The sequence below is a fragment of the Parus major genome, chromosome 2, assembly GCF_001522545.3.
Source record: "Parus major isolate Abel chromosome 2, Parus_major1.1, whole genome shotgun sequence".
Lineage (NCBI taxonomy): Eukaryota > Metazoa > Chordata > Aves > Passeriformes > Paridae > Parus > Parus major.
In genome coordinates, this window is record NC_031769.1 from 19193667 (window position 1) to 19215580 (window position 21914).

The following is a 21914-nucleotide window of genomic DNA, read 5'->3' on the forward strand; positions in this document are numbered from 1 at the left end:
GAGATCAGGACAGTCCTAGTGGGGTTCTTCACATATATAATCCTTCAGGAGTTGAGAGGGAATTCTGCAGAGCAGCCGCCTGGATAAGAATATGAAGCCTTTGAACAGAAGGTCTACTAAAGGTAAAATTAAAGGAGATTTTGCATTATGTGTGTTTCAGAAAATAACTTACATATTTTCGATTTTACAGCCAAAGTATTTTTTTCCTACAGCCCATATGCAAATGTATGATAAAGAGCTGTGGGGTTTTGAGTGATAAGCTATTTAGCAGTTGTTCAGGAAACTACAGATTGTAGAGTATCTTAAATTGCTATACTGCAGATAGGGTTTTAGTTGTATTTTTTTCAATGCTTGAGGTTTAGTCTTCAGCAGAACTGGACAACAGACTGAAGTGGGACAGTTTGGGTGACAGGGGAGGGATAGAATGGAAGAAAGAACTTAAAGCATAATGAAATTACTTTTATATTTAGCCATCACAGTTTCGATCAAGAGACTCCTGAAAGCACAAAAATTTAAGATATTTTACTCACAACTCTAAAAACATAGTCATACTAATGAATACAAATGCTCAGATTGTCTCTTATGTGCATTTGTAGTTGGATTAAAAATCCTGAAGGGTACATTAAAAATGCAAGTTTTAGCTAGGGATTTCATGAAATTAAAGTGGTTTTCATTAAAAGTCTACTTATCCAGACATTGCATAAGGACTAGGGAAAAAATAATTTCAAATTCAACCAACCATTAGTCTGACCTTTTGTTTTAATTATTGGAAAATGTTGAGTAGTAACATTCCTCTTACAGGGAGAAAATTAAGATTCTTTGACCCTGTTTTTGGCTGCTGTGAGCCACTTAGATGTCACCTAATGAAGTTGACTTCTTCTAATGAGGAAACACAGGATAAGAACTGGCTCTTATTAGAATATACCTGAGGCACTTAGTGCAGCAGCTCAATCTGTAAGCCACAGCATGGAGTTCAACAGCTGCAGTGTAAGTTAAGTCTAACACCTGGATTCATATGATATGCTGAGACCATACATCAGTTTTCCTTTTTTCCTTTTCCATCTCTTTGAGAGAGTGCTTCATTTCATAGCTGATTTTTTTTTGGTTTGTTTCTTTTTGCTTTAGAAGAACTTTGTTGAAATACTCAATGTATTTTTACAAACAGATCTCCCACAGGAAGTGGTGAAACAAGTACATAGGTTTCTTGAATTATAGAAAACGAAATATATATGCCTGCTAGCATCATTTAATTAGGGTTTGTGTCTTGCTTTTAATGTGATCTGCTTGAAATTGCTTAGCACTCTAATATATTAATAGGCATGTGCATCTCTTTTCAATATTATTTTCCTACAGGGCAATCCAGGGAGCATTATTTAGGAGTATGGTTCACACAAAACCAACCATGGAACCTAGCTTGGTCTGTGTCAAACACTGCTTTTCATATCTTGAGTTCAGTTTAAAGTCTAAACCATCTGTGCCCATGCCAAGAATAAAAGAAAAACAAAGGAGGCTCTTTGAATCCGAACTCACCCGAGGATGTGACACAGGTGCCAGAGGGGAATGCCCTTGCGTAATACAGAGCAGCAAGCAACTTCATTTATGCTAGGATGGGTGGCATTCCTTTTCCATAAAACACATTGGGTTGAAAAGGGAAACAGGAAATGTTTTGCTAAAGAATCCTGACATGCAGGGATGGTCTGACTGCAGAGATGACCAGCCTGACATTACAGCTCTTGGATGCAGCAGAGCAGAACAGCATAACACCACTGCACAGCAGAGGATCAGGACCTTCAAGCATTTAGAAACACACAAATGCCTTGGGAATCTTCTTAGTCAGCTCCAAAGCCTCGCCTGAGCTGGCTGAACACATCAATTCTTCAGCCAAAAACAGCAGATCTTTTTTACCCACTGAGCCCTACATCTATAATATATCAGATTTCTTAAAGTATTTATTGTCTTTCTCTGTAACTGTTTAGATGTGAAAAGACAGATGATTGTTTAGGGAAATGAAAATGAGCCAGATGAAAACACTTAGAGTTAAAAAAGCATTTGAATAGCAAAACAATTCCATTGTTTTTTCTCTTCTAATCCAAGGAAAAGACAATGTAAAATGACCTGGCTCCTGAAAAACAGGTATTCTTACCACGTGCTACAGAACATCCTTCACTAAAGGTAATATCATCAATGGCAACACTTTCACCTTGTCGCTGTGTCTCCAGCATCACCGAAAAGATAACCTAAAGAGATTAACAGCAAATGAACAAGAAACAGAGTTTACCAGTGTCACAGACAAAACAAAAACCACAAAATATACACCAGTCAAGTCCATGGAGTACCTATTGGAAATATGAAACCTCTAATCACACATTTAACAATTTTGGAGGATTATCATCCTGGCTTTTTCACACATCTGTGGCTTTTTCACCCAAACCAGATAGGTAGTCCAATCATCCAACTCAAGATTAAAGTAGAATTTAACAGGAAGGATATGAAAATCACAATAAAATTTCTTAAAATCTAAGCAAGGATCATGACAGTTAAGGAATAGAACATAAAAGATTTTGTCAAGCCATTATTCCAGAGAGACTTGTAACGTGAACATTTTCTGGTTGATTTCAGAATTTCTCAGAAACCTGGAGAAAATCTAGAGCAGAAAACACCATTATTCAGAAACCTTTCATCACGTTTTTAGCCAAAACAAACCTTGAGGAGTACTTGGTTGACAGTTACTCTGCTCTAATGTTACAACAGTGTGGTTTTTTTTACCCCCACCAAAGTCTTCTATACACCAGAAGTTGCAAATATCTTATTTTCTATCTTAAGGGCAGAATTCAATCCACATTTGTAAATGTACAGACTATTACAAGTTTTCTGCAGTGGTCTACAAGGGAACTGACTGATCAATCACAGCCCTTGGGAAAACACAACAAAATCATACCAATCAAAGCAACCCAACAAATCAATCTTATGAATAACATTCCCTAAATTATTCCCTAACCACATCTCGGGATGGAACAGTTCCAGGATTTTCCAGAGTCTTGGAGGCACAATCTACCTTGAGGCACATTGTAGCTCTAAATAAGGAATTCACAGTGTTAGAAATAATTTTTCAAATATTACCTTGAGAGTTCAGCAACAATATTGTGCTTAGTTTAACAGATCGGTGCAGACAACTTATAAATTAACAAGAACTGAGTTTTTTCACGGTACAAGATGACACAACTTATGCAATGATATGATCATTGTTTTATGAACTGGAATTTTTTTGAGGGGTGTAATCCTTTGACTTTTGTTTGTTTTACTGAACCTGCAGTTGGCATGCCCAAGAAGAATGGCAGCCATATCATATTCAAAAATACGTTTCTATGACTGAAATGTCTCATCTTGGAAATTTGCTCATTTGATTTGTTTCAAAAATCAGTATTTTGAATTCTTGAATTCTGCTGCAAGTATATGTGCAGTCAATGTGTACTTTCACAACATCACCACATGAAGGACAAATAATGTATTCCTATTTTCTGCTTCTATCATGGCATGGTTTCAAGTAAGTTCCTAAAACAATATCATGCACTGTTTTATAACTATAAACATCAGAAATATTATTTAATATCAAGAATTTGACAAATTTTACCTTTGCACAGCGATGTTTTATTTTGAACTCAAAATTGAGTTATTAACAACTTCATTTAAAATATAAACCTACCTATAGCTTGCAGATGGGGTTTCATAGTCAGATTTTTTTATATAGTGAGATAAAGTTATTTAGACAATGCTAAAGAGGAACTAGCTCTTTTTGCTGGAGCAAAATCAGAGGCTGCTTCGATTTCATCTTCCATCAGAGCACATGAAGTTGGTATGAACCTGTGTTTCCTCAAAATTCATGGACAGTCTCTCAACTTCCCCACATCCAAAAGATAATATTACTAGATGCCTCCAGCTGCTCTTGTGTCCAAGATTATCCAGGGTTTATCTGTCGCAGGTACCCAGCTGACCTCCCTGAGTTCAGTCCAATAATAACAAAAGTGACTCACACCCAAGTTTACTCCAGAAAGGAAACATTCAGTTTTCTTTGTCACACAAAGTCAAGAGCTCTTTAAGCTCAGTAACAAAACAAATGTCTACTCAGAGGCACTATTTGCTCCTGACTGCAATGATCTATAGCCATGCAATATCTGTGAGCACCAGATCAAATGGACATTGCAGCTCCATTAGTGGCAGGAAGGTGCAGGGGACTGAAGGTGGGACCAAACACGAGCTGGGCTGATGCCACAAAGCTGCAGGAGCAGACTGCAGCACAGCAGCAAAGCACAAGGTAAAACAGGAATCAAGCACAAAGACATAAATGAACCCCAAGCCTAGAACCCTTTCCCTTAATGAAGTCTGGGAGATATTTGTTCTCAGTAAATCAGAGGAAAAGTAGCTTAGAAGAGAAAACCGTGATGCAGTTCTCCAAAACCCAGCCAAAACAGACATACTGATCCTCCTGCTTGTTCAGCAGTTAAACCACTGGCAACCTTTGTATTTCAGAATTCCATAAAATGGAGATTTTTAAATGCCAAACTAAATTCTATATCACATGAATATACTCCAGACTCTTTGTAGGAAAATACTCTAGTGTTAAACAGACAACATCAAAATGAGTGAAGAAAATAAGCAGTGGGGGTTCAGAGGTAGATTTTAAGTAAAATCTCACTTCAAATGTGTTTTCAGAAATGACAGAAGTATTAAAGCACCATATTTCAAAGTGATTTGTACATCCAAATAAAAATTGTTTGTCTCTCATAATTTATTTTTTTCACAGAAACATTAATAAACAAAATTTTATCTTGAAAAATGCCACAGGTGTCCCTGTAGGCTAAGTATCTTGTCATATAAAAGAACAAGTGCAAAAGGGGAAGTGAATTACATTCACTTGTATGACAGTGATATCTTGCAAGTTGTCACTGGAGCAAAATGTGAGAACAGAAGAAAATTTCCTCAGCTTTAGACTCTAGGCTTTGTGAGGTGCTGAGCTGTGTTTCTTGAGTCAATTGTAATGATTACTGCAGTAAGTTTGACACCTGCCTCTTTAAAGCTGGACTCTGCCCATCAGTTCACTTGATAGAGCCCAAAGGATAACCAGGTTTACAAGCAATAATCTAATTAGGATTTGACCTAGCAATTCAGAAGAAGCAGATGCCATATTGTATTAACCATTCCCAGACTGAGTCAATTTTCCAAGTAGAATAAGTGATGGAACAAATAAATCTAGAAGTAAACCCTTCCTGTACAATCTCAGATTGTTATACATACACTCTTATTGGGTAGAGGCAAGTTATTAACCAATAACATTGGTACTTGTTGAGTTGGGTATAGGTATTTTGCAATATACATTCTCAGAATAGTTGAGCAGGCTAGTATTACTTCAAAAATCAAAATCCTGTTGCTTTAGCGCAATATGGAAGTCAAGGAATTATGTTACTCCTTTGGTTCATTGAAATGAGGTTGTGCTGCCATGCCTTCAGGTTTGTATGCTAAGCAACTTCACAGTAACTGCTGTAGCAGGAAAGGCCTCTCAATTTCTTCTTTGCTCCCCACTTTCTCTCCAGTATTATGCATAGCAGTGGCTGTAAATCACCACAATATTATAGCCCTAAGTTACATTCACTGTGCTGTTTTTTGTAAATGCACATGTAAAAACATTTAAATAGCCTATGACATTTGCATTGCTTTCCAGTAGCTTTGAGCAAAATTAAACCATTTTGCATGTGTTCTGTGACAAAGGCTCAAAGCTGCAATTAATAGTACAGTATAATTAATAGTACATTAATAGTATATTAATTAATAGAACGGTGTTTGTCACCTGCAGTACCCCTATAAAACAGTATCTCAGTATAAAATTCAGTTTCCTATATAAATGAAACCTTGAGTTTATCAGTCCAATTAGACTGAGGCTAAGAAAATACTGCATTGAAAGTTAAGATCACAAGTATATCAGCTCTATGGGCTGGTAGATAATTTATGGCTCAATGAGACTCTTTTATTTAAGACACTAGCACAGTTTAAGCAAAGTTTGGCATCAGTTTTAACACCATTAAGGGATAAGAACAAGCTTTATTTGTTAATGCAAGCTATGATCTTCAAAATGGCTTTTTTATAATTTCCCTCACAATAGTGTTTTTTTTCATTTACAAAATATTTAGTGCTGACCTATTAAAAAAGGCCCACAATTTATAAACTATTTAAGAAGTGTCCTTTACCATAACCTCAATTTACTAACCTCATACTTTTCAGTGCTCTTGATTGTAATGGTATTTACATTCCACTGATTTCGTAGCTCTCCTGAAGCTTGCCAAACATTTGTAACAGTATCTTCAGAGTGCTTCTGGAGCCCCACCATAAATGTTCCACTCATATGACTGACCCAGTAATGAAATCTAATCTAGGAAATAGAAGAAGGTCTGATTATTCCAGGGAAATACTGTGGCAAACAGTGTAATCCAAAGAATGTGCATCAAAATACCTGGCAAAGGTGTTCTTCATCAGTTGGAAGGAAAACACTTGTCCTTAAAGCTGCAGAAGAGGATTGCATTTCAGGGGACAATGACAGGAAATAAGCTATTTAAAGGAATAAAAAGAGAAAACTTAGAAGCTTGGAAAAAAAAACCCCCAAAAATATCCAATAAAACAAGAGTAATATTCGCAGGTATAAATTAATAACTAAAAAGCCAGCTAGAATTGTTTCCCCAGAACACACTAATAGAACTTGTAGCCCCTGTGTTCCAAGCCTTTTTTCATGTTCAATATTGTCACAGTATTGCTCCATATTCCAGCTAAAATTTTAAGTAGGATTCCAAAATGTTTCATGTGGTGATGTCTTGAATACTCCACTTAGAAGTGTAACATTTTGGGACAGAGTGGGACTAACTCAGAAAGCTGATCCAAAGACCTTAAACTCCAGTGCCTGAGTAGATAACATATTTCATGCCTAAATGTCCAACTGCTGTAAACAACTGTACACATTTATCATGACAGTTCAGGTCTTTGAGGTGGTGCTGGAACATGAGAGAGAAGACTTGTTTTCCATGTGTGTTCTCGTGGGTTGAAAACTGGTGGTGTCTGGGTTCTGCCTGCTCAGCAAATTGCCTCACTGCAGAGAGAGAACTGTGGTATCCCTGCTCACATTCCAGTATAAAAGGTTGTCTTCAGAATCTCAAGGCTACCATTAAAGACACCATCACCTTTCATTTACAAAAAAAGTCCTTGATTCACTTGAAAGTGCAACAGCTCAAGAAGAGTCAGTGAACTATGGTTGTTGCCATGCCCTTTGATTGAGTCTCTTCCTGATAGTATTGTTTCAGATCTTATAACAGATGGAAGTCAATCACCCTATTTTAGGATATCAAATACTGCAAGTCAAAATTTGGCTCTTCCTGAACACAAAGATTTCAGAGATGCAAGATGAAAAATTAAAAAAAATAGAAAACACTCAATCTATTTTAATTCTTTTTCATCCTTTCTCTTCTCTTCCCCTTCCCAAACTCCAGTGTCAAGTAACTTGCTGTCCTCTGACATTGCAAGGAGGGAGGTGAAGGAGAAAAAAGGCCAAGCAGGACTAAAGGGGAAAAAAAAATATCCTAAAAATAAAGATTAATACATTAACCAAATATCAGAGGATAGATCAAAACAGCTAAAAACCTAATTTATTAAACCACCCCCCTTGCCCTCTCAGCCTTGTGTGGAACTGTAAAGCCCCTGATGAAGCACCAGCAGCCCAGCTCAGGGTTAGAGCCAGCTGAGCAATCCCCCACAGAGGAGCATTTTGCAGGCTGCTACCAGGGCAGTGGCCGTGCTGCCCCCAGCTTTTAGACCTTTCCTGACTGCTCAGGCAGCACTTTCAGAGCCTGCCAGCTGCAAGGGTATTGTTCCTACCCACAACAGATGGCTTGGTGTATCTGCAGAGCCCTATCCCTGACTCCAATCTGTTCCACTGGATGTCAGCTTCCATGAAATTTTGGATTATTTTCTTTTAGTTCTCTAAAGATGAATGTGTCTAAGAGTAAAAAAATTATATTTATATTTCACCTGCCATAGGAATTTTAAGTTTTACACAGATAGGGAAGAAACAATAATTTTAAGGAATTCCTTGAAGAGTCATTTCACATAAAACCTCTACATAGAGAATAGTTTCATCTAGAAAAATCAGGTTGTGTTTTGTTTTGGGGTTCTCTTAAAGTGGTTGTCACTGGTCTGTTCAATTACTTTTTCAGTGAAAAAAAAGATCCATGAGAAACAGACCTAAAGAGAGATGTTTTGGGTTCTAGTAAATGATTATATAAATCTTCAAAGGAGTTAAATTTACCAAGGGATCTTTGCTTTTCTGCTAATGTGTGTGTTTTATCCTGATGGCAGGAAGTCTTCCCTTAAACACTCTGCCATACAGAGCCTACTGCTCAGTTGTCACAATAGAGAAAATAATTTCTGGGTTTTAAGCAGGAACCAACATAAAACTGATCATAAAGTATGCTGAGTCACCAGCAGTGGGAAAACTCAACTCACTGCTATAAGAAGATATATATTTCCTAGGCAATTAGAATCAGCATTTACAAGATGAAAGTACAGTTTAGACATTCTCCAGGTAGAAAAATAAAAGCAAATTAATAGAATGCATTTAAGTCTCCTTAGCTATTCAGTTCACAGATCTGAGAACACAGCCTCTTGAAAAGCTGAGTAGCTACCAGTGGTCGAGCTTCCTGCTACCTGAATAAAATAACTCAGATTAACATGACCACTGCACAATTCAGACCTGGCAGATACAACAGTGACTGAAGGCCCAAAACAAGTAAATGTGAACAATTCAGGTGACTGAACAGTTTGCTTCGTCAGCAACAAACACTTCAGTTGATAAGCCTCAATATTTTGCTGGTTTTGGCTAGATTTTTAAGTGAAATTTTCCCTTCCCCACCAATTTCTAATGATTATTAGAGTATCTTCGTAGCGTTTTCTACATCCTGGCGTGGTGTGTACTACCAATCATACACAAATTCTAGAAACTTCTACTACAGCAAGACTGTTGCCTGGCTAACCTATTTTTATTCTAGTCAAGTTTGCTATATTTGTGTTCCATGGTATTTTTGGTGTTTTTTAATGTATTTCTCAATGAGAAAAGCTTTATTATTTTGAACTATTTCACAACTTGCATACTCGAAATAAAGCTTGTGTTTATGAAAAAGTTTGGTATCTGCTCACATTTTTGTGCCAACACTGGTTTAAATCAACACTTATTTAAGAGCAACCTTATCTTTGGAAGCATAATACACACAGAAGGATGTGCTTCTGAGATACACACAAAAACCAAAGTTGCTAAAATCACATCACATATATAAAATTCCCTAATTGCAAAATATCATGAGAATTGTCCTCTATGAAATGAGAATTGGCAGGAAAATCTATAGCGGGATTTTTGGTTGCTCTTTTCTTCAATAAAAAAAAAATTAAATTTGGGTTTCACTTTCATCTGCTGATTTCTAGGTAAGTCTTCCATACATTCACCACAAAACCACCAATTTATACTCAGCATTATAGGGAACTTCTACCTGTTTGGTGGTTTATGCCATGTGTAGGGGATGCTCCCTCAGAACAGTGCAGATTTCACACTCCCGGATCATCGCGGATTGGGAACGGGGTGTAGAGCACCCGAGGTAATCACAGCAACACTTGAATCCTACATAGGATGCTCTTCCTGAGCATGCTCCAGCATTGCATGCCTGCCTCCAGGCACTTGCCAAAACACAGCTTGTGCCCAGGAGAGATGAGAGGGTGTGGGTGGAGACAAAGGGAAAGGGGATAGCAGAAAATAGGGAGAACTAAACAGCTATTGTATTACAGGATGTATCACAGAAGGAAAAACAGGGTTAATCTGGCCATGGGACAAGTATAAAGGGTGTATTTTGTCTGAGAACAGAGAAAAGGAATTGCTTAGATGAGAGACGCTCTTCATGGTAAAGTAGAATTGTAAGAAAATTTAGAAATCAGCTGGCTCAAAGCTTATTCTGACTCCAAAGTTCTGTCTCTCAAAATATTTGGAGTAGTAATATTAGTCACAGATACACACACTCCAGGCTTTTACCAGTTCAAGAAAACATGAAAATACTTCTCAAAATTTTGAAACTTTGCAATCATCAAGACTGAATTTACCACCTAATATCTCCAAAACAAATAAATATCACTCTAGTAGCTAAACACATCTTTTGGAACTGATTACTTGCTCCTCTATGATAACAATTGCTTACTGGAATACTGTCCTTCTCCTCCTCCACCCCACCCTTGAATTCTGCATTACTGTAATTGCAATCACCTTAAAACAAAGACACAAGTCCTCAGGAAACATAAAGAATATAATTGAAAAATCAAGAAATTAGAAAAATTTAATAAACGAATTAGAACAGTACATTATTTGTAGGAGTCCATGGTTTCCTCAAAGAGCATGAGGAGTCTTACCACTCTCATTTCCACTGTGGTCAGAGTATGGTGGTCCCATGCCAGACTGACCATTTCTTCTTATCCAGCCACGGTGTAAATTGAATTCAGGAAGAACTCTGCATAGATTGGTTTCAAAATCACAGCTGTTCCAGGAGGAACCTGAATTGAAGCAAACAAACAAAAAAATTAAAAACTTAAAAACAGAAACAAAAAAATATTTTTTCACCATCACTTGCTGCTTAGCTAACACACAGAAACACTCTGAACATAGTCCTGAAAAAAAAGTAAGGAACACCAGAATGTTTAAATCATGAGCAAAGACAAATAGTGAAGTGGAAGAGAGACAACTGAGAATGAATACTAGGACAAAAAACCCAAACAATTAACCAACTCCTTCCTTTAGTGAGCTAAATCCAAATTCAGCCATTTATGTTTTATTAATACAATATATTCACTTTTCATCACAAATATGTGTAGTTACCTCTTTATGGGAAAATATCCAAGCTAGTATAGTTAATATGCAGAGATTGTCCTTAAAATACACTGCAGCTCTAAGGTGAAGAATTTGTCCAGAGTTCTTACATGGAAGAACAAAGACTTAGCTACAGGATGTAATCAGAGAACAAGTTTGTTTTTCTTTTATTCCACATCATTCAAACAAGAGACAAAATGAATCCTCAGAATGGCATGGTGTCCCCACTTGCCTTTCCTCTTTCTTATTTATTCCAGTACATGTCATAATGTGGTGAGCAAGGTGTATTTTTTCCCCCTTCCAGACTCCCCTGTAGAGCAGCACAGGTTGGAAAAGGGAGGCAGAACACCTTTCTGGCACAGAACCCAGTTTGGTGCAGGAGTCCATTCAGGCAATTTGAGGTAGGAATGGGACCAGATAAATAACTGCTTACTGGGATGAAGGGACAGATGTTGATTTTTGCATGGGTGTCAAGCAGCCCTTTATGCATCATATCCAAGCTGAATGAAAGTGCTTGGACGTGCTTGACAGGCTGGACAGCCCCATTCCTTGAAGCACTTTCTGTAGTGGTGGAAGGATTTAATTGAAGAATAGGTCTTAGTAGATGCAGCTGTAAAGAGCAGACTTATTGCACCTTCAGCCCAAGCAGAGAGGCCAGTGTGTGGTACTGTCTGCAGATTTTTTGTCCTGTGTGGAAACTTTTAGTTCCCCCCTGCCCTTTGTCTTACACAGCAGAGGAAGGGGACAAAGACCCTGCCTTCTAACTGGGATTCTGGTTAGACACAAGAGCTACAATGTCTTCACACTCCCTCTCAAATTGGTGCCTGCTCCAGGCCCTGCTGATGCTTCTTCTCTAGTCTGGATTCACATAGTTCACTAGTCATTTTAAATAAAGTTGCAAGTGCAGCATTGATAGTCACACTACAATTTTCAGTTTCATGTCTTTCATATTCATATCACTTCACTGCAATAATTAATTACAAGGTGAGTGAGGGGAAAACAGAAATAATTCCAGACTTAAGTTAATGTGCAGTTTGGCTGAGTCATCAACCAACTTTTCATTGTTGCTTTTATTCCTTAGATCCTTAAGTGGCTAAAAGGCATGCCAGAGGTTCATCAAAAGCACTAACATTGCTGAGGTGTATCTGCTTGGCATTGCATGAGATGCACCAAGCCACATTCAATATTTCCTCAAGAATTTTCTCATACCTGAAAAAACAATTGTAAATTAATATGCATGAAATTGCAATAATTGTACTGTATTATATTTTTTAAAAAAAATCATTCATCATTATTTTCCAAGGCAATATTCATTTTCACAGAATATATAACTTCAAAGCAAACCAATGTAAATTTGCTTCAAGACAGATTTACAAAAGTAAAGTCACTGTTTAAAGAGGAAAAGTTCAGAAGGAAAAAATGTATGGCATTTTTTTAGATATTTTTTGCTGAATTTCCTGTGAACTTAAAAAATCTAAAATAACTTCTAATAAAAAATTCCAAGTCTCACATCAACAGACTACAGTTAAAGTGTGCATGTGTACAAAATCTCGTTTTGGGATATTCTGGGAGAAAAATATTTAGTTGTCATTCATTTCCAGGAAAATATTTTGCAGTATGAAGACCAAATGAACAATAAAAACTGGAATTCCAATTTTTATATATTTTCACCACAGAAGCTTCCTTAAATCTGAGCAAAGCCCACAGAGAAAGAGCAGGAAACTGTCACCAACATGAGACCAGGAGATGAAAACTAGCAGAAAAATAACTTTGCAATAATCCCAAATCCCAGGAAAGAGTGGTAGCAGGACAGATCTTTGATTTGGCAGCCTGATCTGTACCTTCATGTCTGACAGCTGACTTATCTCCTGAACTAATCCAGAGCATTATCCAAGCAGTCCCAGCACACAGCCTGTCCCATGAAGCCCAGTTCTACACCTCTGGCTCATTCACATGAAATACAATATAATTTCATATTTAGGGCTTTTTCAGAGACTATAGGCTCATTTTTCTATACTAGTCTTTGGAGAAACCTTTAATTCTCTACTGTCATATAAGCATTTGTCCTTAGCTGCATTCCCACAACAGACAAGTATAAAAACCCTCCACAAAAGATAATGGAAGAATGCACCTCTTGTTCCATATTCTGCAATCACAGTAGAAAATGCTGCCTGGAGTAAATGCCCTTTCTGGGGAAACCAAGACCAAGCACAATGAGGATTTCAAGGCTATGCAATGGAACATAACATAACAATCTCTTGTTCAAGGGATAAAAATATATGCTAACTTAAGATGTGTTAGACATGTCAGGAAATTCAACAGGCTTTGCCATTTCAACAGCCACTGCCACTTAACAGAGTTTTGTACAGCACAGAAAACTTACAAAAATGTATGTACAAAATACAAAACTCACAAAAATACCAATACAGTCTTAATAATTGTCTTATTTACAGAGTAATAAAAAACAAATATCCTAGAGCTGATCCTAGACTGCTCCAAACAGATCTCTGCATCCTGCTTGGATAAAACAGGGAGTCCTATCAGAGGAAGAAAATCTTTATGTAGCTGGACACAGAATTGTAATTTCAAGAACCTGGATTTAAGTTACTGCTCTTTCTCACAGATTTCAGCTGAATTCAGTGATTGCTAACATGCAATCAATTAGCAGTTTTCAGTGTGGACAGATAGCCAGAGGCTCATCTAAAGACCACTTGTTTTATACTTACAGTGAAATTTCAAAATCCCAACAAAGATGGTTCTTTTGTTGCATAACGAGTAGGAGAACTTAGATAAGCTTTTTAGTTAGAATTAAATTTTTTTATAAATCCAAGTTCTTCTTTGGACTCGGAATAAAAATCCTCAAGGAGAAGGACTACCTTATGCATCTGCCCTGGTTTCAGCTAGGGCAGAGTTCATTTCTTCTCAGTAGCTGTTTTGTGTAGCTGTACAGTGTTTTGGATTCAGAATGACAGTGGTGATAACACACTGATGTTTTTGCGTTTTGCTAAGTCATATATCCTATGGCAAGAAATTATTTATTGCCTTTGTCTCCTACTCTGCCAGTGAGGAGTCTGCAGGGACTCAGTGGACTCTCAGTGGACTCTCAGTGGACCAGAGCCTGGTGCTAATAACACCTGTGGGCTGTGGGTATGGTCTGAATATGGGCCATGCACTTAAGCATTGTACTCAGTGGTCCTTGTGGGTCCCTTCCAACTCAGAATATTCTGGAATTCTGTAAAAAAAGAAAAGAAAACCACCAAAACTGGGGGAGGAGCATAGCAGGGAAAGGTCATCTCCACTGTATAAACCAGGGGAAGTTAGCTGGAAACACAGCTGATCTGGGATCAAGAAGTGGAGGTCTGGCATCAGTCAGTGAGTGGTGAGCAATTGTATTGTACATTACTTATTTTTTTTTCCTTTTTGTTATCATTATTATTTACCATTATTACTCTTACCATTGTTTTATTTCATTTTCTTTTTATTTTCAATTAATAAACTCTTCTTATCTCAACACACAAGTTTTACTATGATTCTCCACCCCATTCCACCACAAGTGACTGGTTGGTGCTTCATCTCCAGCTGGACTTAAAAATTATTGAAATTATTTGCAGCACCATTTTGTAATACAGTATTCTGGAAATACTAGAATTCTGATGCAAATTTACTCAGACAATAGCTGTTAAAATTCTCTCTCACCACTTAGATCAATTCCTTACAGGAAACAGCACCAATTGTATTTGTAACCAATGCGTGTGACATTATTCTAGGGTAATCAGTTGCTAATCAGCTCATGAATTCAAAAAAAATTTCCACCCTTGTCTAGACAAAAAAAACAAAAAGGTGTAGCTTATACCTTGGTCCAGGTATTTTGTATTAAATCTGAATTCTATCAAACAGGTTTCCCACAAATTAAGGAAAAATGTATCACTGAATTTTGAAGAGGAAACACTTGCTTTGTGATGTAATATCCACATGAACATTCATGAGAGTCTTGCACTTAACAAGTGTTGAAAAAAAAGCATGAAAAATTAAACTGAAGCTGGAATAAACTTTTCTTAAATAAATGAAGAGGGTAAAAAAAAAAACAAACAGAGAAAGAGTTCCAAAACATTTTTTAACATGAAAACATCCCCCCTAGTTCTCTCTGCTGTCACATTCAGTTACCAAACTGTCACATTTCTGCTCAGACTCACCTTGTTTCTCATCACCGCTGTCTCCACACCGGTTGGTGGAGATGCACACTTCTCCAGGAGGAGCAGAAGAGCCATCACCTCGCTGGCATCCACTTGCTGTGGGTGACTGAGCATCCACTGCAGCAAAGCAAGACAGCACACAGATATATACGAGCCTGTTCATGGGCTGTGTTACTATCCAGCCTTCACTTGGAAAATAATTACTGAAACTGCCTAGTTCTGGTCATGAAGTGCCTTTGACCAAGCTTTATGTTTACACACATCTCTCTAAGAGGTGTTTTTAAAACCTCACTTTCTTAATCTGCAGCTTATAGGAAGTATGGCTTCTGCAAAGCAGTGACTTTCAACCTGGTATGTCTTAGGATAATATTTAACTAAATATGAAGTTTTATGGCTAAAATATATTGGCACATGCTGTGCAAGTCAACTGTATATCATTAACTTACCGATTGGATTTATTACTCAGTGGTTTGAAAGTGTATTAGATAAGAAAATAACAGGAAATCAGAGTACAATTACTAAATGACCAACATTCACAAAGATCTCTGTTCGCTCAGATGGTGTTGACACATGCTTACAAAATGTATGAAAAGTTTGTACATCAAATGTGAAAAACAGTTGAGAAATTCAAAGTTTATTTTGCATGAAAGGGATTGCAAATCAGTGCAATCAGACTGACTCCTCTGTCCTGCAGGTCACAGTCCTTTGTGTGAGGCTGTTTTAGTAACACCCTTCACTGCATTTCGGTGTTTCACCAAATCACAGGGGTTCTGGCCACACCTTCAGACAGACAACTCAAGGATCTTCAAATGGAGGAGGGGGACTTGGGAGGGAGATCCAAACAATCAAAAAAGTCAGCTTTGTGGGAGAACATTGAATCAGTTTGTTTCATTCAGCCTAGCATCACATGAAATCAGGGAAATTCTTTTAATGAAGTAGTTTAAATACTTTAGATGCCCCAAACCCAGGGAAGGAGTGCTAGCAGGAAAAAGAGAGGATAATTGCAAAATTTGCAAGGCAAATAATGGTGGTAGCTAGACAAAATAAATCTTACAATCATGTAAATATGGCACTCCTTTTACAGGAATAGTGGGATGAAAAAATTTCCCAAGTGGCAGCTTGTAACAAGTAACTGATGCCAGCAGGTCTGGAGATTTTGTCACCTACAAATTCACAAAATCAAGTCAGGGGAATGCACATTCCACCATGCATAACTCTGATTCACCTGTTAGCCCTGGTGAGCAGAAATAAGACAAGATATACCTCTGTAACTAAAGTGTGCTGATTGGAATGCACAAGTGCCGTAGTATCTGTAAAGATAAACAGGCAAACTCTGTCTGTAAGGGAATAAATCATCTGTATTTTCTGCAGGTCTGTATTTTCCTAATATAGGAAGTCTCTTGTCAAGGAAAAAGACTACTACTCCAACATCACCTGAAGGCAAGAAGTGCAAGGTCTGATGCAACTTCCTATTATCTCCAGCACCAGAGGCAGGCACATGTTTATCGTGACAAAGGTTCCCGATCAGCCTAGAAAGCATTTTCCAGCTCATTTGGTTCAATTCCTCCCTTCTCATCATTATTTCTGTGGACATTGTTTAATCTGTGTTATTTTAATGCTTCATCCTCTGTCCATAGAGCTGTTTGGAAAACTTCCTGATGAAAAGCAGGGCTATGACTAAATAAATTAAGAGTTCATTATATATGAACTGGAAGCACCCTGAAAAACATAAATGAGGCAGAGAGGGAGAATGAAAAGTATAAACTGGCAAAAAATGTGCAGGATGTCAAGAAAAGCAGAAGATGGGCACTAATCAAAGGGTATTTTTTAAAGCACTAGAGAAATATTGCAGAGAAAGTGAAAACTGAAAGAAAGCAAATACATACACCATGTCTGTTTTCAGTTATTTTAGCAGTTTTTTAAATGGAGGAAAGTTAAAATAGAAAACTGCTTGAATTTACATTAAAGGTGGATTTTTTCCTGACTTATCCTAATTAATTTAATTTAAGGCAAAACAAAACACATTTCATGTAAGTGAACAAGATTGCCCATTCAGCCTTCAACTTCAGTAAATCTGTTGAAAAAGTTTCAGATATTTAATCTAGGAGTTGCAAAAAGTTTTAGAAAGAAGTCTTAACAGGCTTTGAAACAGGGCCAGAAAAGTTTTGCATTTTTAAGTCCATTTTTCACATGAACAGAAAGTTATTTGCTTAAGCATATAATGGATAGCAGAAATTCTCCTTTAGGTTTTTGTATTTTCATAACTGATAATAACTTTCAATTATTATCAGCAATGGAACAGATGAAAGAACTAAGAAAACTGGGATATGAGCTTCACCACCTGAAAACATGTTCAAATTTTGCTGCAAATACTAACTTTCTTTCAGGGAAAAGTCTTACAGGGTACAATAAGTCACCATTTCAGAGTAATCAAAATTTCATTAGGTTTAATATAACTTTTTAATAGCAAACTTATAATCTGCCTTTTTTTTGTTGTTGTTGTGATCAGACAGGGGAGCAGTACTGTGCCAGTATTTGAATCTTTAACATAAATATTTTTTCTTCTAATACAGATTTTTAGTAAACATTGTTAATTTTAACAAAATCCTCCAAAATTATTTATGCAAGAAAAATTTTAGTCAACTTCTAATAAAACCACCAAAGCTGTATTTTTAAATAATTCTCAAAAATTCTGAGAAGACTTTATTTTGAGAACCCCTTCTCAAAAATAAGCTATTCATATTATCATGTGACCATTCTAATTTTAAATTGTCAAATTGTAACTGAAAATCTTCTGTAAAGTAGCAGAAATTCAAGCAATCACAGTTGCCTCAAACTGATCCATTTTTAACAAGAACTGACAGAATTCTCTACTTTGGTGTGAAAGGCAATAATTGCACAGTATCTGTTTTCAGTTAAGTGGCACCAATTCAATAGTTATCTTGAAAGAGGACTAAGATATTAATATATTTGAATAAAAGGATTCAGGGTAAGTGTTCTTACCACTCATCTCCATTTGCTAAAATAAATTAATTAAATCAAGAGGATAAAACTGAACTTAATGCATTGATCAGTGTACTGCATGAGCACCATAGTTACAATAAAGGAAGAAAGTCCATAGTTTAGGAAAAGATGTGATGAACTAGATATAATCAGGTCAAAGTCCTAAATCATTACAAACTGGAAAAAGATTACGTTTTGGGAAACAACTTGGGAGCATCTTTTCCATCTTTGTAATGGATAAAATTCAAGGGGAAATCACAGGTAGTGATAACTAGAAAGTAGAGAAAATATTCATTGGGAGATTAAAAAAATCCCTATGTGTACCACATACAATAAATGGTCTCTGTTTGGAAAAAAAAAAGTACTTCAATTCTGAACTGCCAAGAACTGCCATTCTTTCTCTATACAGCAACATAAGGGGGAAAAAAATTCCAAAGTGGTTCTTAGTCCATAAATAAATATCCTATTATTAGGAAAAATTATTGGCATAAACTCTGATCTGGTAGGAACATTTCTACCTCCTGCCTGCTATGTGCTTCTTCAGAGAAATAAGAATGGAATAAAAAATTTCTCAGCATTTGTTTTTGTAGACCAAAGACTTGCTCTAGTCTCATGCAAGGGGTGAGACTAGAGCACTCTCTGTGGCTGCTCTCCTTCAGGCCACACAGTGCACCAGGGTTGCTGCAACATTTACTTCAGTAATTCAGCCCTCATTGGAACCAAAATGTAAATATGCTAAGCGTGTTCAGCAACTCTTGGAACTAGATCTGGCCCTTCATCCTTAAGGAACATAAATAGATCTAGCTTTCTTCCAAAGTTTGGAGGAAAAAAAAGTCTATTATAAAAATTAAACCTGAACCAAATTAAACAGTTCTTCTATCCATCTCAACTCATCTATCTTAACCTTGGTTGCCAGAGACTGGACAGCAACCAAAGGTATTACAGGTAGCAGAGTCAGACAAACACCTTCTCATGGCAGCACACCCAAAGATGTCTGCCTCTGAATGAAACTAGTCCTTTAGAGGTGTTTTTCAATAGGAAAAAAAGAATACCCCTGAGTATTATTTCTAAGTGTGCAAGTGAGGGCAAATTAATCCTTCCAATGGTCTGTCTGCCTCTGTCATACATAACATTAGTTAGAATAAACAGCAAGATCAGGGACTAATCTAGAAAAAAACAATATCCCTGGGCTCATTTCCCACAACTACAGCCCAGGTTTGTGTCTCCAGCAATATTAATCTTTAGTCCTGAAACACGTCCACATGCCCAAGAGCTGAAAACTAGACTGCTAAGGTCTGGAGGGAGTCTCAACAAAGTATATACTTTAGTAACCAGGCTAAAAATAAAAAAAACCTTATCCATTGAGTCTTCCCATATTATTGATTTTGTCCTTAGGACATCTCTGAAATGATACTTCTGAGGATTTCTAAGCAGCCATGCTAACTCTGTTTATTTTTAGAAATTATTCCTGAAAAAGGGACAGAAGGATTGTTATTACAAATCTTTCTTGGTCAAAACTCCCCTTTATCTTAATCTCCTCAAGCATAAACAAATAAGTGGTCTAAAAATTTCTGAATTTCTCTGCTATCCCCTGACAAAAAAGACTAAGTAGGAAATAATAAAGCTGAGTAACCTTTCTCCACCAATTGTAAGTCAGCCTTCAATATAAGGGTTTGATATCTTTATATCTTGATATAAAAAGAAATAATATTCCACTAAGTTAAGAGAGGGATACTTTTCAGCTCTGATTTTCAGAGATATTAGGTGAAAGGATGATGTTCTGAACAAAGAATAGCTCCTTTGGAACATACTTTCAGTGCAATTAATATGAAGTTCAACTTTATGCAATGAAGGCACAGGTTTTGGGAAAAGTCCTTGGAATTAAAGTACTCAGGAGATTAATGATAGAATATTAGCACTTACAATGAAATTGTGTAAAACTTCAGAATACACACTTTACTTGGAAAAAAAAAATCACAGGATATCTATGTGTTGCCTCAATAAAACAGCTCTATCCTAAGTCCAAAATGCCTAGTAATACTTCTTAAATTAACCCAGACATATTAAAAATTTTATTTAGATTAATCACTTTTCAATTGGAGCTATGTGTTACTTAGAGCAGTTTCACACTTCAAGGAACTGTAGGAAATATTCTAGCACTGTTATTAATTTCTTGACTATTTTTCATTCTATTATTACCAAAAAAAAAAAAAATGCTTAGATCTAGGGATTCGTTTAATCCTTAAATATAAGATAAATAAATATGAATCTCAGTCTAAATGCATTATTGCATTAATGTGAAATGTAGTACATTCTCACAGATCTCCAAAATGTTAGAACTTTCCTTGCAGCTTTTAACAACTTGTTATTGTTGCTTTGTTCTTCGAGTGACTTTGTTTACAGCGAGAGATCAATGGGATAAGTGAAGAAATGAACAAACAGTACGTACAAACAAACAAAGCTTCTTGTGTCCTTCCCAAGCCGGCTGCCACCAGGATATGTACATCTTTCCAATACTGTAAAAACTCTCATAAAGCAGCAGCAATAAATATAGCTCAGAGGGACACTGAAGCTGCTCCAAATGGTATTTCTAGAACCACCACAGATAGGGAATGAATCACCCCTTACCACTATTTCCATCTCCCAGTCACACAAAATAACCCTAGACCTCCCAACCACTTGTAGGAAAGTGGGTGTAGCTGGCAGGGTAGACAAGTCCCAGGTGGTTATTATTCTCCCAAATCACAGAAAAAAAAAAGAAAACAAGAAACAAATAAAACAAGTAAATCTCATTCACAGCCCCAAACTCCTAAATACCTTAGTCTAGTATGCAGACTTCAAATCTTCCCAATTTCCTTTTCTTCCTCTACATTTCTTACCCAGACTGCTGCTTATCCCTACATGATTCATCAGGTAGTGATTCCCTACACCTGCATTAAAGTGACCAGCTTTCAGCTGCTCTCTGAAAAAAACGCAGAATGGTTTCATCTATAAACTTCCTAGGAACTTGACAGACCTTGTTTTCTTGAAAAGGTTTGTAATCTCAGAGTACCAATGCCAGAGAAACTGCCATGCCATGGGTTCACAGTCATGGGGGTTGTCCTGCAGCAAGCAAAACTTCTTCCAGAGTTCCTTTGAATGCAGTTGAGTGTATTAGAATTTGAGATAAAAAGACATATTTTCTCATCTCATCCCCTGCTCAAAGAGATGCACCACACATTTTCAGACTACAGCTGACAAAATTGTTATTGAGATTTTGGATCACCCAGTGTTTATTTTTAAAGTTTACATGGTTGCTGTTTTTCACAGTTAGGTATCACCTACCATCAGCAGCAGTAGTTTTCAGTCCTTATCAGACTTATTGAATGTTTTTGTTAAATTACAAAGTTTAAAATGAATGTGGTGTTTATAGATAATGACGGGTTATTTCAGGTATGGCAATAAACTTTTATTGTTTTTCCTTACCAATTTAAAATTCTAGACAGCTGCTGTGAGCTAAGTATTTACCACATCAAAAAGAAAACTCACCTGAGTGAACAAATAACTATCTGATTTTTTTTTCAAATATATAAGCAACAGTTCAAATAAACAGTTCTAATGAGGATTTTAGCTGAATGCTATGAAAACATTCAGGTCCTGAGAATTTCAAAGTTAGGCCAAAAGTTTGCCCCAAAGTAAAAATGCTTAGATGTTCACCACACTGAAAAGAGGCACAATTGTTTCATCAACTCCAATGGCCGTATTTCAGTGTAAAATAACTTAAATTTGAAATATATAAAACTGTT

General features: G+C 36.7%; 1 protein-coding gene across 1 annotated transcript in view; it reads right to left on the reverse strand.

Moving 5' to 3' along the window:
* The window catches only part of MALRD1 (MAM and LDL receptor class A domain containing 1), a 240390-nt gene extending 224977 nt beyond the window's left edge, over positions 1-15413 (reverse strand). Inside the window, exons 1-5 of the mRNA XM_033511660.1 lie at positions 15127-15413; positions 10480-10620; positions 6503-6597; positions 6260-6421; positions 2144-2237 (exon numbers count right to left, since the gene is read on the reverse strand). Of these exons, the coding sequence (XP_033367551.1) occupies positions 2144-2237; positions 6260-6421; positions 6503-6597; positions 10480-10620; positions 15127-15289 (655 nt within the window). The 5' untranslated portion in view covers positions 15290-15413. The remainder of the gene's footprint in view (positions 1-2143; positions 2238-6259; positions 6422-6502; positions 6598-10479; positions 10621-15126) is intronic.
* Positions 15414-21914: the final 6501 nt, after the last annotated feature.